General features: G+C 44.2%; 1 protein-coding gene across 3 annotated transcripts in view; it reads left to right on the plus strand.

Annotated features, from left to right (window-relative positions):
• GPR63 (G protein-coupled receptor 63) overlaps positions 1 to 15,441 on the plus strand; it is a 50,503-nt gene extending 35,062 nt beyond the window's left edge. For all 3 annotated transcript variants that reach the window (XM_075554752.1, XM_075554751.1, XM_075554754.1), the window contains one exon: positions 9,771 to 15,441. In XM_075554752.1, the coding sequence (XP_075410867.1) occupies positions 9,920 to 11,173 (1,254 nt within the window). In that variant the 5' untranslated portion in view covers positions 9,771 to 9,919 and the 3' untranslated portion in view covers positions 11,174 to 15,441. The remainder of the gene's footprint in view (positions 1 to 9,770) is intronic.
• The last annotated feature ends 218 nt before the right edge of the window (positions 15,442 to 15,659 follow it).

Raw genomic sequence — 15,659 nt, forward strand, 5'->3', positions numbered from 1 at the left:
TATTATTTTCATATCTTATATCGTCCTATGTTACCCTTCACCCACTTTTATGTTGTTAATCCCCCTGGGAGGGAATTATATATGTTGATCCTTGTGATCGATTCTCCTTTTCTCCCCCCACCTTCCCGTATCCTCCTGGTGTCTCTAATCTCATGGTTGGCCCTGAGGGGTTTATCTCTCCTGGATTCCCTGTGTTGCAGGTTCTTATCTGTAACAATGTGCATGTTCTGGTCTAGTCCGATTTGTAAGGTAGAATTGAGATCATGATGGGGGCAGTGGGGAAAGCACTAAAGAACTCGAGGAAAAATTGTGTGTTTCATTGGTGCCATTCTGCATCCTGACTGGCTCATCTCTTCCATGTGACCCTTCTGTAAGGGGATGTCCAACTGGAGCCTGCCTTATATTAAGAGGAGTGTAGTGTTGGGATTGGAGGGAGCCTTGTTAACAAATATGCAGATAACAACTGTGCTTGCTTAAAGTGCATAGGATTTGAAGCACTTGCTGATGAAGGTAGAGGATTACAGCCTCAGTATGGATTGCAACTCAGTGTAAAGAAAACCAAAATTCTCAAACTGTGTCATTAGGGAACATCATGATAAATGAAGAAAAGATTGAGGTTTTCAAATATTTCACCATGGCAAAGCAAGCTAACTCTCCCCCCACTATTATCAATTATAGGACTTGTCAGCAGTCATCTTACAACTATCCTATCATTCCTGGATTTATACCCAACCCCAGCACACCTTGACTATAGAATAAACTCCAAGGAATCAGAAACGTGACTGCTAAAATATTTTTGACATGCAGACTCAACTAAATGCTACTCAGTCATTAATTTAAAAATCCAAAGGTATTCATTTAGAACTTTACCTTCAGAAATTCTAATGTTCTGATTTCTATTGGTCTTCAATAGCGTTTTATTTTAACATTTGGTGACTCTTCTTCCATGTGGGAGGCATGAACACAGAGGTTAGCTTGGTAATAACCAAGGAACAATGAAGTAAGTACCCAGAGATCTGTCCAACCTTCAGGGCAGTTTTCTGTCCAACCTTCAGGGCAGTTTTCTGTCCAACCTTCAGGGCAGTTTTCTGTCCTCTACCTAATGAGCAAGAGAGTAAGCAGAACACAATGACATTGAACTCACATTGGTTTTGATTTTTGGTGCACTTAAGTCTTTACTGACTCATAATGACACTGTGTGCAGCAGAACAAACACTCCTGGATCCAGTACTGTCCTCGAATCCATCGATGTCTTTCAGCCATGTGTTGCAGCCACAGTGAAATCCAACTCTGCAGAGGGCTTCCTCTTTTTATTGACCTTCTGCTTAGCAAGCTTGATGTTCTTCTCCATGGATAAAATGTCCTTCCCGATAAAATGCCCAAGGCAAATGAAATGAAGCCCCCATCCTCATGTTAAGGGGCACGTTGGCAGTACTTCTTCCATGAAATTATATTAACCTGCATTTTCCGCAGTACAGTTTGAAGTCAGGTAGAGGTTTGAATTCTCGGTGAAGTAGTGAGCAGAGGAAGGCGAGCTAAAAACAAGAAGCCGGAGACTAAGAATATGAAGAAAACGAATCACCCATGAAGCTCATCGTTGTTTGTGCTTTTCATTTCTCGGGAGGTTCCCGAGAGGTAATGTTCTATTAGTGATTTTAAAATGATTTTTTCTAGTTGTAATTATAATAAACTTACTGTTCTGTTCAACACTAGCCTTTCTTGCCACTCAAGTTTCCCTTTTAATTGTCATCAGAAGTCACTTGTAGAATAGCCTCCCCTGAAACAGAATTAAATGTTTCTTGAGATATTAATGAGAATATTCCTTCTTTTTTTGCAGTGAATGTTCTGATTGGAATTTGAAATGTATTAGGAATGGAACAGTGTTATAAATGGAACATTGCTATGGTTCATATTTAAAATATGCACACAGTATTTTTCCCATTAACTTTATTGCTTATAGGTTTTAAGTTATATATTCTTGAAAGTAATGATTTTTAAAAGCAATTATAATTTTATCTTCATTAAAAATAGCATCAGTAAACCCTCACTCACCTCTACTCTATTCCACCTCACTGAATCCTTGAAAGTCCTCTTTCATTCATTCCCCTCCCCCCAATTCTTTTACTCTGTTTACAAACAAGCCAAAGAATAACAGGATTCAGCAAAATCCAAGCAAGAGTAGATGTTGCTTTATCAATGTGGACTACAAACTGGGTTGTAAAAACTTATTTTTAGTTATTAAGTACGATAAAGTTGAATTTTGGTGAAAGGCTGTTTATGAACTTATGCTTCCACACTCCCCATTTTTCAAAAAAGAAGGACACTCACAAGGGTGTTCTTGTTTCCATTCTGATATGCCCCGTGACTACTATTTCCCTCTGTCAGTCGGACCTCCATATTCTGGTGACCCTGTGGGTTACTTACCTACTGGGTGGCTCCAAGGGGGAGGATGAGGATTCCTATTCTTGTAAAGATCAATAGGCTCGGAAACCCAGAGTGGCAGCTCAGCTCTGTCTTCTAGGGTCACTGTGAGTTGGAATTGACTAGATAGCCATGAGATAGAAAGTCCAGTGGGTTCTCATTAGATAGTTCCTGCAGTACAGAGTTGAACTGCGCCATAAAGTTTCTTCCAAGTCTGTAAATCTTGATGAAGCCAGACAGTCTCATCTTTCTCCTGTAGAGCAGTCAATGTGTTTGACCCTCCCACCTTTTGGTTCGCAGATCTATGTGTAATCCACGGTGCCTCCAAGGCTCCTAGTGACCTAATAGGGACACGGAATGTGGATATATGTGTGATGATCTCCCTCCTGTGTTAGTTTGAATTTTGTTCCTTTCCTGAAAGACAAGAAAGATAAGGATGAAGTGAAATTCTTCAAAGGACCCCTCGTGGTACGGTGGTTAAGCACCCCACTGCTAACTAAAAGGTCGATGGTTTGAATCCACCGGCTGCTTTCCTGGAGAAAGATGTGGCAGACTGCTTTTGTAAAGATGACAGTCTTGGAAATCTTAAGAAAAGCTTCTTCCCTGTGGTCGCGTGCAATGAATTGACTTGATGGCAATGGACTCGGTTTGGTTGGGGAATTCTTCTTGGCTAAGAATGTGACAACTGGCCGTAAGGATGGTGTGTGACACCCATACTCCTTATGCATAGTCTGCAGAGCCCGGGACGGAAGCGAATACCCAATTAGGCAACATCAGAACTCTTCTTCCCTCTTGGGCATGTACTGGGGCTTCAGAAAGGCTGTAGAAAACTTCCATTATCTTTCAATTCCATTTCCCCATGAGCTTTTGGAAGCCATTTTTGTAGATACTTTGTTTAAAACAGATGCAGCCTGTCTCCATCATTTGCAGATTCTGTGTTTGTGAACGTGCTCTTTGCTGAACTGTATTCGGAAACCAGAATCCAGATTCTGGGTGGGAACGTGTTCCTTCGTGGCTCGAAGCTGAGTGGTATCAACGTGGAGCCATGCAACATGCACGTTTCCAGCGGAGCCTGGAGCCTTCTTCGTTCGGCTCTTGAATGAAAAACCATTGTCCTTGGTAGGCTCTGTGGGGAGCCCTGTGTATGTTCCCCTGTGCTGTCTGTGGTAATCTGCTTTGAAGTGCTGCTTAGCGTGACCCGGAGCCCGTGTTTCTTCGTGTGAGAAGGTGGTGCTCATCCGCCTGGGGAACCCACATGTGAGATCAAACGAGCGCAGGCTTGAGTCACGCTGCTGCTGGTCCTGAGGTCACTGTACAACAATCAACAGTCCACATGAAAAAAAACGTATCTTCAAACCAAAACACACATAAGCCCAGTGTTTTATTGATGGTTGATGAAAATGTGACCCTCAACCCCAGGCTTCTCTCGTTGCCACCATTCAGTCGTCGCTGAGTCAGTGTGCACCATGGCTTTGTAGAACCCAGCGACCACCAAGAACGAGAATCTCCTGGAGTTCAAATTCCAGTTAAGGGTATTCCGCCATGTCGGTTCTGTCTTCGTGGACAGGCGTTGCCGTGCTTACTTTGCTTCTGAAGGCAGGGGAGAGATCTAGAGCTGCTGCCATTTTAATCCTTCCCGCTAGCCTGTGACCAGTGGCATCAAGGACAACCGATAGTGCTTGTGCAGTGAACATAGTGGGGCTGGGAGCTCTGAGACGGGGCCCTTCCAGAGCCCGAGGCCTTTGCTGAGCCCTGCTGTAGACAGGCTCCTCTGTGATTGGCTCCTCAGGCGATGAAGGGGTGGGATGGCTGGCTGCCTGTTAACCTGGCATCACTAGAGTACGCAGCTCTGTGATCGGCGTGGCAGATTACAAATAAGATGGGTGGGGGCTTGCATCCTCGAGGACTTTCATACAGGAAAGAGGTCAAGAGCAGCGTGGCAGTACTTAAATAACCAACATGGGCTTCGTATCAAAATGCTCTACAAAAGCTAGAAGGCAAAGAGGAAAACATATTCCCCCTCTTGATTCCCCGTCAGAGAGGAAACCCTTGTTGTCAGTTTGGTGTGTTGCCTGCCTATGTACGTATATTCGGGGTAGGTGGGTGGGTGAGGTGGGATTGGTTCCTCAAAAGTTAGTGGGGAAAATTCCATGATGCTTTCATTCCATTTTCCCCCATGAACATTTTGAAGCCCCCTCACGTGTGTGAGTACATGTGTAACACAGTATATACACACAGACAGACATTTGCACACACAGTCAACAGTGGGACCGTGGGCATGTTATTCTCCCTGTGTTGATTTTATCTCTCAGCATATAATCAACATGATTTGGTATCTTGACTACAGATTGGCTTATTGCTGTGATAATTTAGTGGTTGATAGTTCCAAGTATGTATGCAGCACAATTCATTAACTGTTACCGTGTTGTTGTGTAAATAGACAGGGCCTAGGTTTTACGATTAAATGATGCTCTAGTGAACATCTTTATCTGCATGTTTGGGCCATTATTTCTGTTGTACAGAATTCTCAACAAGATTTAAAATGTTCTTTTTCATTTCAAAAATGTTATCTTGTTATCCACCCCCCCAAAGAAAGCTATCTATTCATCTATAAGGATATGCACACAAAAATAGATTTTGCTTACTTAGAAAATGTATTAAGAGTTTCCACTAAATGCCAACTAAAGACAATTTTAAATGAGGATCCAATGTCAGGCTGTTATGTAAATATTACCAACTAAGTGGATGGTCTGTCATGCTGTTACTGTGCCCAAAGTTGGGAATTAAAATGATAAACACAAGACTTTTATTTAGTTTTATTTAAAATTCAAAGGACATTCAAGTCGCAAGCCTGTTTGATGATGATAATTTCGGAGAGGAAAGACTCTTTTGACCTAGTTACTATGACAATCCAAAAGCACTGCTTTGATCATTACACGGCCTGTTATGAAGAGGGAGCCAGGACGAGAGCACTGACGTTCTGATGAGCGGGAGTGTAGCAGTCAAGGGCACTGTACAGATGTTGGGACAAAGGCGTTGTTAAGTCTCTGCATGCCATGCTGTGTTGCCTGCGATCACAACTCCTAGCTTTTTAGTGCTTAACTGCAAGCCTGCCATTGTTTAATCCCGCTGTAAACTGTGTACATGAGGAGGCTTCAAAAAGTATATGGATAAATGTGATGATCCTGTAATTGCATCTCCCCATGAGCTTTTTGAAGTTCCCTTATAGCAGAGAAACTGATCATTCATATTTGTAGGCACTGCAAAACTAACTCGATCCTCTGTGTGCATGGTCTTGGCTTGACAGTGGGTGGGTATCAGTACAAGGTGACCAATCTGGCCTTTTCTTGGGGTAGTCACAAATGTCAGTGTGTAGAATGTGTTCATCCAGGGCTGTTCCCCAGATGCAACTTGGCCTTTCTCTACATATTGTATGTCTCGCTCTGGGAGTTGGGAATCTTGTGGTGGGGGGGGCGGATAGGTTCTTATGTTGACTATGCTCACATTCCTTGAGGCCCCTCTATTTTCAGCCCCGCACTGATGTGCTCAAGTTGATGATTCTCAGAGAAAGTTGTATCCCCAAATTGGGCTAGTAGGATGGGGGTATATGCTTTCATATGGCTTTATGTCCTAGGGAAGGGGGCCTTGCGGGGATTGGTGTCCCAGCAGCTCTGTATCGAAGTTCCTAGTCAGTTTATCACATGCGCGTTCTGTGGTAACTAGTGCCTCCCCATGCAAAGACTGTAGCTTTAGAGCTGTTCCGCTCCTTGTAAGCATCTTCCCCTGGCACTATGGAGGACAGCGTTCTCTGTTCTGCTCTGTTCAGCTAGTTGCTACAATACCATCTGCTTACTGCCTTTAAAAGTTCTTGTTGTAAGTTGATTATTTATTGGTGTTTCTTTCAGCCCTATCCCCCCCCCCCCTTTGGGGTTGATACACTTTGTTAACAACAACAACAACAACAAGTACTTTATGGCTAGTTCAGTGAGCTCATGATGAAGTGTCTGAGGGCCATCTACTTTGTTTAACCCGAAACCCGGGAACGGTTTGTTCAACATTTTCTCTCTAGTTCTTGTCACCTCGTACATTCTTACATACATATTCAATGAATGAATAATTGGATGGATTGAATTTGAAGTTTTTGTGGTAAACAGAGCTTTGGGAGAACAATAAAATGCGAGGACTAAACATACAACAACTTCAAAACCATCTTTAAAATTATGGTTGCCTTTGGACCCCACTCCACATTCTACTTTCTTTCCTCAAACGTGATCAGGACAGTTAACTATTGTTTGTTTATTGTTCTTGGGGTATATTTGTTTATTTATTCAAATACAATTATAATGGTTACATTTGGCTTATGATATGCATTGCCCTGTTACACATTTTCTCTGGAGGTGTACTTGTGGCTCCGTTTTCCTTAATGATATGTGTTACATAGGTATTTTTTTTTGGAGGGAGGCAAGTCTATATTTAAAATCATTTTATTGGGGGCTCATACAACTCATCACAGTCCATACATACACCAGTTGTATAAAGCATATTTGTACATTCGTTGCCCTCAACATTCTCAAAGCATGTGCTCTCCACGTGCTGACAACATGGAGGCCACTGCCCATCCCTGCTCACCTTCGGCACTTATTAATGTTTGCTATTGCGGTAAAGTGAAATTTCTTAATATATCGCTTCTATCCATGTCTCTGTAGCTCCCACGGACTGATTGGGGGCCACACAAATAGGGTGTGTCAAACACTAAGAGGCGATTGGTTAGTTTTAGTTGCCATTCCTTGTGTATGTAAGAGTCGTCTCAGAAGCAGGAGCAGAGAGGAATCCTGTCACCATCAGAGAAGAAGAACCACAGGTGGAGCACATTCCAAATGCCTGCCAGTCTGGGACCAGAGGCTGAGGCGAGAAGACCTGGCAACAGAGCAGAGGAACAGTGCAGAGACTGGGACAGTGAGGCAGAGGACAGAGGCAGAGGCCAGGGGGCCACGGGGCCAGGTGGCTGTTGAGCTATAGACCAGAGAGAGAGACTTAGCTGCTGCCTAAAGAGGGGTTTCTGGGGACCGGGAACTCTATTTATAATGCTTTCTGATCCTCGTGTGTGGTATCCTGATAGCCTCCCTCCTACCCTCCATCACCGTTTTCCGGGTGTTCCGCGTGACCATTGCAGTGAGTTATCAAACAGCAGGAACGTGTCATAACATGAGAGACGTGGTTGGTGTCAGAATCGGGTCAGGAAAGAGGGAGCGCGGAGGCATGTCTGACCTCTGCCTAGTGGCAGTTGGCCTCAGGTTGGTGTGGAAATGGACACTGCTTCTCCCTTGCGCTGGGAAAGGAGGTCAAATGTGGCCCTATGTCATTTTCTCTGCCACCCTGTGACTTAGGGTGACCTCCCATCCAGTGTGGTTTTCATCTTAAAAGCACCTCGAGGCGGCTAGCATCTAATGGGTTCATAGAAATTACAATGTAAAGGTAAGAATAGCGAGATTAATATTTTGAATATTATTTGAATAATTTTGAATAATATTTTGAACAACAAAAATGTGTATTCTCTTTATTCACAGAGACAGCCTTTGGCACGAGAGGTTTTGTAAACAGTTACAAGCATGAAAGAGAGCCTCTGATTAGATTAGTGGTGGATCATGGGATATCCCCCATACCTCCTGTACTCTAGAAATGAATAAAGGAACCTTAGTAGTGTCTCTATAAACGCTGACTAATTCTAAGGACAAATAATGTACTACGTTGCTGTTTGTAAGCTTTTGGATATTCCGCACTCCAAATTAAAAAGGATTTTTCTAAAGAAAGGTATCAGATTTCTAGAGTTCTTTCCAATTAGAGAGGTTGCATCTCCAAGAATGATCTTTTGAAGGATGAACTCACACCATGTAGTGGTTTAATAAAATAGATTTAGAAAGGCTTCCCCAGAAAACTCAATGGATTTAAAAATTGGTAAGACAATGAGGGCAAAGGTGAGAGAAAGGTGCAAAAGAGTTTTTTTTTTTTTTGAGGAAAATGACTAAATAGCTTTCAATTTTTCTAAAGCCAATTTTCCAACAACTGAATATATTTGTCTTTCAGTCCCCCTCAACATCCGTATCTTTGTTGTGTGGTTGATGTCTTCTATTAAGATATTAACACAAATAAGATAGGTTCTAGTGAGAAGAAATAGAAAGGATAGAAATTCACATGTCAGAAAAGAACAAAAATGAGGGAAAAGAGAACATGTAAAGCGAAGAGGGCTTCAGAAAAATGGAAAAAGTCTTCAAAATATAACTAATGCTATATTTATGTATGGAGTTATATGTTACGGCACCTAACAACAACAAATGTTTCTTCAATATGGCTGGTGGTGGGATTTCTGGAAGGAAAAAGGTACGAAACAAGAATATCAGCCAACTTCCCAAACTTCGTCAACCGTATCCTCTTGGAAGAGAGTTAGAATGAGAATGAGAAGGTTGTGATTATCTGGTGTTAAGCAGAAAGGTGCTCAAGTTTCTTCTTCGCAAATCAGATTTACCTTAGCCTAAAAATGGCAGAGGAATCAATATTAAATAGGTATTTCCAAAAAAAAAGTAAAACTTGGGAAAAGCAGATAAAATCTATATTAATCTCACAACCATTGAGTCAATTCTGGCTCATATTAATAGTGACTGTAAACAGGGAATCCAGGACAGTAAACCCCTTGGGACCAATAATGAGAGTAGAGATACCAGGAGGGTCGGGGTAAGGTGAGGTTTGAAAGGGGGAACTGATCACAAGGATCTACATATAACCCCCTCCCTGGGAGATGGACAACAGAAAAGTGGGTGAAGGGAGACGTTGGACAATATAAGACATGGCAAAATAATAATAATTTATAAATGATCAAGGGTTCATGCGGGAGGGTGTGCGGGAGGGAGGGTGAAAAATGAGCTGAATCCCAAGGGCTCAGGTAGAAAGCAAATGTTTTGAGAATGATGATGACAACATATGTACAATGTGCGTGACACAATGTGTGGATATATGAATTGTGATAAGAGTTGTATGAGCCCCCAATAAAATGATTTAAAAAGAATCTGTGATGTTGAAAAAATAACCAAATGAGAAACGCCGACTAAATGATCAGTCTGTCTTTGGGATGGTCATGCACTCGAGGATCCTTTTCGCTTTCAGTTTCCATAAGAATGTCACGCTGCCATCACGATTGATTAGAAATAACAAAAGCAGATTTTAGCATTGACGGGGTCAGACAGGAAAGTCTTCTTAAAGGTTAGGAAGAGAAGTCTGATCCTCCAAGGCAAAGGAGTCTCATGTGATTCACAACACACTTCTCAGTGGCTCTTTCTGTTTGGCCTCGTTTCCAGGTCTCGGACGCCTGTGGATGATGGAACTCTCTGTCGATTTCCCGGAGTGTGCTTCCAGGCCCCCCAAGGGAACATGATCCTCCTGCTCTGTGTTGACATGCTAGAAGAACGTCCACCCCTCAGCCTGTGCCTCCCAGCCCAGCCTCACCATGGTCCTCTCAGCAGTGTGGACTGCGTCCCGCACCGCGGCCCCCAACACCACAGTGGTGGTCTGTGAAAATGCCTACCTGAATGTGACGGCTCCTCCACCGTTGCAACACCCTGGCTTCGGGCCAGTGCTTAGACACAGTCTCGAATCCATGGCTCCCACTGGGCTCAGCTGGACGGCGAACAGCACTGTGGGACCCTCCACCCCACCAGTCTCTAAGAGCCTAAACTTGCCTCTCCAGATCTTTTTGTCCGCTGTCATGATGTTTATCCTGGTGGTGTCTTTTCTGGGGAACCTGGTGGTTTGCCTCATGGTTTACCAAAAAGCCGCCATGCGATCTGCAATTAACATCCTCCTTGCCAGCCTGGCTTTTGCAGACATGTTGCTTGCAGCACTGAACATGCCCTTCGCCCTGGTCTCTATTCTCGCCACCAGATGGGTTTTTGGGAAGTTCTTCTGTCGGTTGTCTGCTATGTTCTTCTGGCTGTTTGTGATCGAGGGCGTCGCCATCCTGCTCATCATTAGCATCGATCGCTTCCTTATTATAGTGCAGAGGCAGGATAAGCTCAGTCCGCACAGGGCGAAGGTTCTCATCGCTGTTTCTTGGGCCACTTCCTTTTGCATAGCTTTCCCTTTGGCTGTAGGAAGCCCTGACCTCCAGATACCCCCCCGAGCCCCCCAGTGCATATTTGGATTCACAACGAATCCTGGATACCAAGCTTATGTGATCTTGATTGCCCTCATTTCCTTCTTTATACCATTTCTGGTGATCCTGTATTCATTCATGGGCATATTCAACACCCTTCGGCACAACGCCCTGAGGATCCACAGCTATCCCGAGGGCATATGCCTCAGCCAGGCCAGCAAACTGGGTCTGATGAGTCTCCAGAGACCTTTCCAGGTGAGCATCGACATGGGCTTTAAAACACGTGCCTTCACCACCATCTTGATTCTCTTCGCTGTCTTCATCGTCTGCTGGGCACCGTTCACCGCGTACAGCCTGGTGGCCACGTTCAATGAGCACTTTTACTACAAGCACACCTTTTTTGAGATCAGCACCTGGTTTCTCTGGCTCTGCTACCTCAAGTCTGCCTTGAACCCGCTGATTTACTACTGGAGGATTAAGAAATTCCATGATGCCTGCCTGGACATGATGCCCAAGTCTTTCAAGTGTTTGCCTCGTCTGCCTGGTCACACACGGCGACGAATACGCCCCAGTGCCGTCTACGTGTGTGAGCACCGGACCGTGGTGTGACTGTTGGAACAGTTGGACCTTTCGGGTGATGGTTGTCATTGGTTTGACCTTGAATTTTCTTTCACATGGCTTTCTCACGTAGACTCTATTGTTTCCATATATTTGTGGGGTGTGCGCGCGCGTGAGTGTGTGCGGTGTGAAAAGGGATGCTGATCCTTCTAATTCTGTGACCAAGAATAGGTGTCAGGTTTGTGGAGTTGATTCCCACTCCTGGCCCCTCACTGTGTGGTGAGTACACAGTGGTTTCGATGGCTGTGACCTCTCCGAGGCACATCTCCAGGCCTGCCCTCCAAGACACCGCTGCACGGGTTTTGGGCTGCCAGCCTCGGGGCTCGCGGTCCAGCATTTAATCGTTTGTGCCGCCCAAGCGTCCCTGTTCCACAGGGGACACACTAGGAAAGGGACCACAAATTTTACCTCCCGAGTTGAAGAGAAAGCCGTGCTTTAAGGTGGACAGTCATTTCTTTGCTTGATTTTATTTTTGAAACGAGAATCAAGATTACACGTTCTTGAGCCTGAGATTGCGTTACATTGTAGGTGTTTTTATATGCTGCTAAAGTGTGCTTAACAGTTGAATTTATCAGTTTTTTTCTTTCTCCTGGAAGACACTGCTGCTTTTTGCCATCACATTGGAGCCAAAACCCCATAATATTAATAGGTTAGTCTTCAGTTTTATTAAAGAAATAACTCAAGGGGGTTAGTGACATTTCAAAGGTCATTAATATTTACTTTGGTGCACTTTAAGAAACAATGTACAAAATAATTCAGTCATATTTTGGAGAATTGTTTTTGTACCTAACCTGTGCTTTGAGAAACCTGTGCATTATCAGTTTTAGGTTGATAGTTCCTTTAAATTTTTTTTATCTGCATGTACAACTTTAAAGGAGAGAACTTATAAATTTAACCATTTTCCTAAGCACAATAGTGACTCTTTAGAGCAATAGGGGAAAGTCTAGAAGACAAAGCGCCCTTGCGAATCTGAAAGGACATGTCTTCAGGGGACAGCCCACACAGGCTGTAAGGCGTCGTTGGGTGTAGCGGGGATGAGGGGAAGGGGCTACCATTTATTGGACACCGTACCATGTGCCAGGCACTGTGCATCATTTCAGCTTCACAGCATCCTGTGAGGTAGGTATTATTCCAACCCCACCTTTACCCCACCCCCGATGAAGAAAGCAGGCCTCTGGTTAAAATCCTGCCCCAGTTCAGTGGTGGAGCTGGAACCCCCAAATCTGCCAGTCTTGGGACGGCAGTTACGCTGTGTGCCACACTGACACCTCGCTGGGATTTAGCTGCATGCCCCCTTTATGTCTGTAGACTAAATCGATCTACAAAAAGACAGTGTGATTGTTCTAACTGCCCAAGGAAATATGCTAGCATTCCAGAAAGGCTTGGAGGTAGAAAAGGGAAAGTAAAGTCACAGTGGTACTAGCCTTGTACAGTAGAACCTTCAAATCATGGATCAGTGGGGCTCACAGGACATAGGGTGGCTCTTTGATTTGCCAAGAAAATGACTGGCAGCGACCGAGAAGTTAAATACTATCTGGATGTCGTGGAGTTGTGGGTTCCCTGCTTTCAGCTACCCAGCTGTGCTCTTTCTAAATGTGCTGGGCAAAACAGCATTGCCTCAGTACCGAACCCATAGCCAGGTTGCAGCTTGAGAATGTGCTTGGAGCTGTGTCTCCCACAGAGAGGGAGACTTGGGCCATGGTCCCCATCTAGGGGAAGCTTTAATAGGGCAGGGCAGTTTTCAAATTCTTCTCCTACTGATGATCTGTCCCTCGGAGCATCCAGAGCTGCTGGTCACACGTCTGTCACCATTCACACACTTCCTAAAGCCACCAGCCAGGATGGGACTGCAGACGGGCCATCAAGGAGGAAGGAAGCGCTTGTATGTAGGCACGTTCACTAGGGGAAAAACAAACAAACCAAGAACAAACTTGGGAGTTAGAGGGTTTTCCCCCCCGAATTTTTAGTGCTTTGTGAGCTAATGGAAAAACGAACCTTCATTTCTTGAGTTGTAAAATCAGAGTTGGATTAGATGACTCCCCTAGGTCCTGTCCAACTCTGTACTTTTCTCCACAGGAGTGGATGGCTCTTTGAAGAGCCGGCTGACGTCAGCGTCACTCTCTGGTCTGCAGTATTACTTGGTCACATTTTACTTCATTAGCTGTGTCTCGCCACTGAAGGGTGTGGCGCGTGGTGTCAGGATTTGGGACTTTGAGGGATTGATGACATCAAGAAAGATGAGGAAAACTCTGCTCTTGATCTGCTGGATCTGTACGGGAACTCACGGTTGGCTAGAGAACTCAAGTTTTGGTATCATCTTCAGATGATAGCCACCTACCTCTTTAATTTCACTTTTATATTATTCTTAGTTGCAGGTCAGATTGTCCATAGAGATCTTAACAGAGCTTACATACTGTAGTAGATACAAGAAGCATGTTGAATTGTACCAAGCTTCTCATCATTGCTCCAATCTGGATTCAAAGCTGATCAATTATATATATATCTATGACATTAGACTTTCTCTCAGGAAAGCTGGCATCCTCTGTGCTCATCTTATGGATTCACAGTGGGAGTTGACACTCCTTTTGTGGCTGGCGTTGAAATGGAAGTTCGCTTTCTTTGTTCATCTTTGTTTATTTAAACAAGCTGCACATGGTTGAGGTGAGCAGTCTTTGGGTACTTTTGTGCTGCTGCGGCTGGGCTCCGGACGGCCCGCTGCAGTGACTGACCCCCGGTGCGAGAACGAAGAGCACCGGGACCTCGGTGCAAGTTCAGCAACCACATGGGACTGCCGTTCTCGTGACACGGGCCCTCGTGCTTAGAGGACAGTGTACACGCCGTTTTGAAACTTTCAATTATGTGTGTCCATTTGAAAGCACCAGAGGTCCTACGCCGGACCTTTGTGATGCTGAGGTGCAGAATCATCCTGTGTTGCCTGGGTTCCTTCAGACTCTCTCGAGGGGAAGGAAATGCCACTCCTGATGTCACTGCTGACCTACTGAGGGAGGAGTTGCTGGTTTGGGTTGACCCCTCTCCCCCCAATAAGGAAGAAGCATGAACGTGATAGTGAGGTATAGAGATCCCAAGTCGTCTCAAAAAGGGATCTTCAAACGTTAGCCCTCGCAGAGCCACTCCACTGTTAACCATGCAGGTTCTTGGGTCCCCCCTGCGCCTAGGGTTCAGCCCGAGGATCCACATTTTTAAATGACTACGCACTCTTCCCAATTCCGATTCAGGTGGTCCCCCTGGCAGATTTCAAGAAGCACCCCTGTAGAAAATATGCCTGTTACGGCATCTGTTTCATCTGAAAATGTTTGCCTTGTGCTGGAAGCCTCTGCCTCGGAAATGCATGGATAATCCACCTTGAGAGGAAAATCCACCCATCTTTGTGCCTACTGTGCTGCCGAGTGTGTTCGTGTTGAGTTCCGCCCGTGTTCGCGTCCCTTCCCTTCAGCGGGCAAGCCCTGATCGACCACCTCATTGACGGTAGAGCGGAAGGACACAAAGGTGGAAGTTCTGACTTTCAGGAGTCTTACTGACTCTCTTGCTTTTCCCTTAGAAGGATTTCTTTCTGTATGTAACGTACTGACACACGTGTGAGAGGAATGTCAAGATGCGGCTAAATCTATTGCTTCTGCTTATGCCAGTTGTGTCCAGTGGAAGCATGAAGTAAAATAAAATAATCTTTTTAATCTATGTATTTCTGTTGCTGACAGCAATGTCTAATTCTTCTCCATCTCTGTGTTTACATGAAAACATTGGTGTATATATCAAGGACAATTCTTGGATTTTCAGTTTAAGTTTAAAGGACTGCTGAATTTGAATTTGTTTTTTACAGGCATAATCCTTATAAACTGCCTTCATCAAAACTCAGTTTTTATGAGTGAACAGATTTATGAAAGCACATGTTTGTTATAGCAAGCAAATGGTAACAAATTTCTTCACTATTCTATCTACTGGTACTAGTCCTTTGTCACGAAAATTAATTTATTGTAAAATGGTTGATGTGTATGGGAGACATGCCCCTGGAATTTTGGGTGGTAATATTTAAATCTGAAGAGAATTATGGTTCTTTGTGCATATTCTTGCTACCACCAGGAAAATCCTCCCAAGCAAGAAAAGCCTTCCTTGTTGAAGCATTTCTAAAGTGGAGTTTTCCTGGTTTTGGTTTTTTTTTTAAAGGACTACGTCACCTTTCCTTAGAAAAGTTTGTCATGAATCATACTTTCTGTTACATTAAAATGTGAATCTAACATCAATTGCTGCTTCCTCTGGAGTCTTATTTTTAGATCAGCGCTGAAATCCTGTGTGTGCTTGACAATATCTGCATCTTAGAAGCTGTCAGGTCGATTCAGGATGAAATGAAACTGGGCAAAAGAAACTGTTTGGAGAAATTCTGGGGAATAATGAGGATTGCACTGCTGAGTCACTGGAAATTCCATTTTCTTGTTGCAAAACAAGAGCAAGCCTGCTCTCG

The sequence above is a fragment of the Tenrec ecaudatus genome, chromosome 7, assembly GCF_050624435.1.
Source record: "Tenrec ecaudatus isolate mTenEca1 chromosome 7, mTenEca1.hap1, whole genome shotgun sequence".
Lineage (NCBI taxonomy): Eukaryota > Metazoa > Chordata > Mammalia > Afrosoricida > Tenrecidae > Tenrec > Tenrec ecaudatus.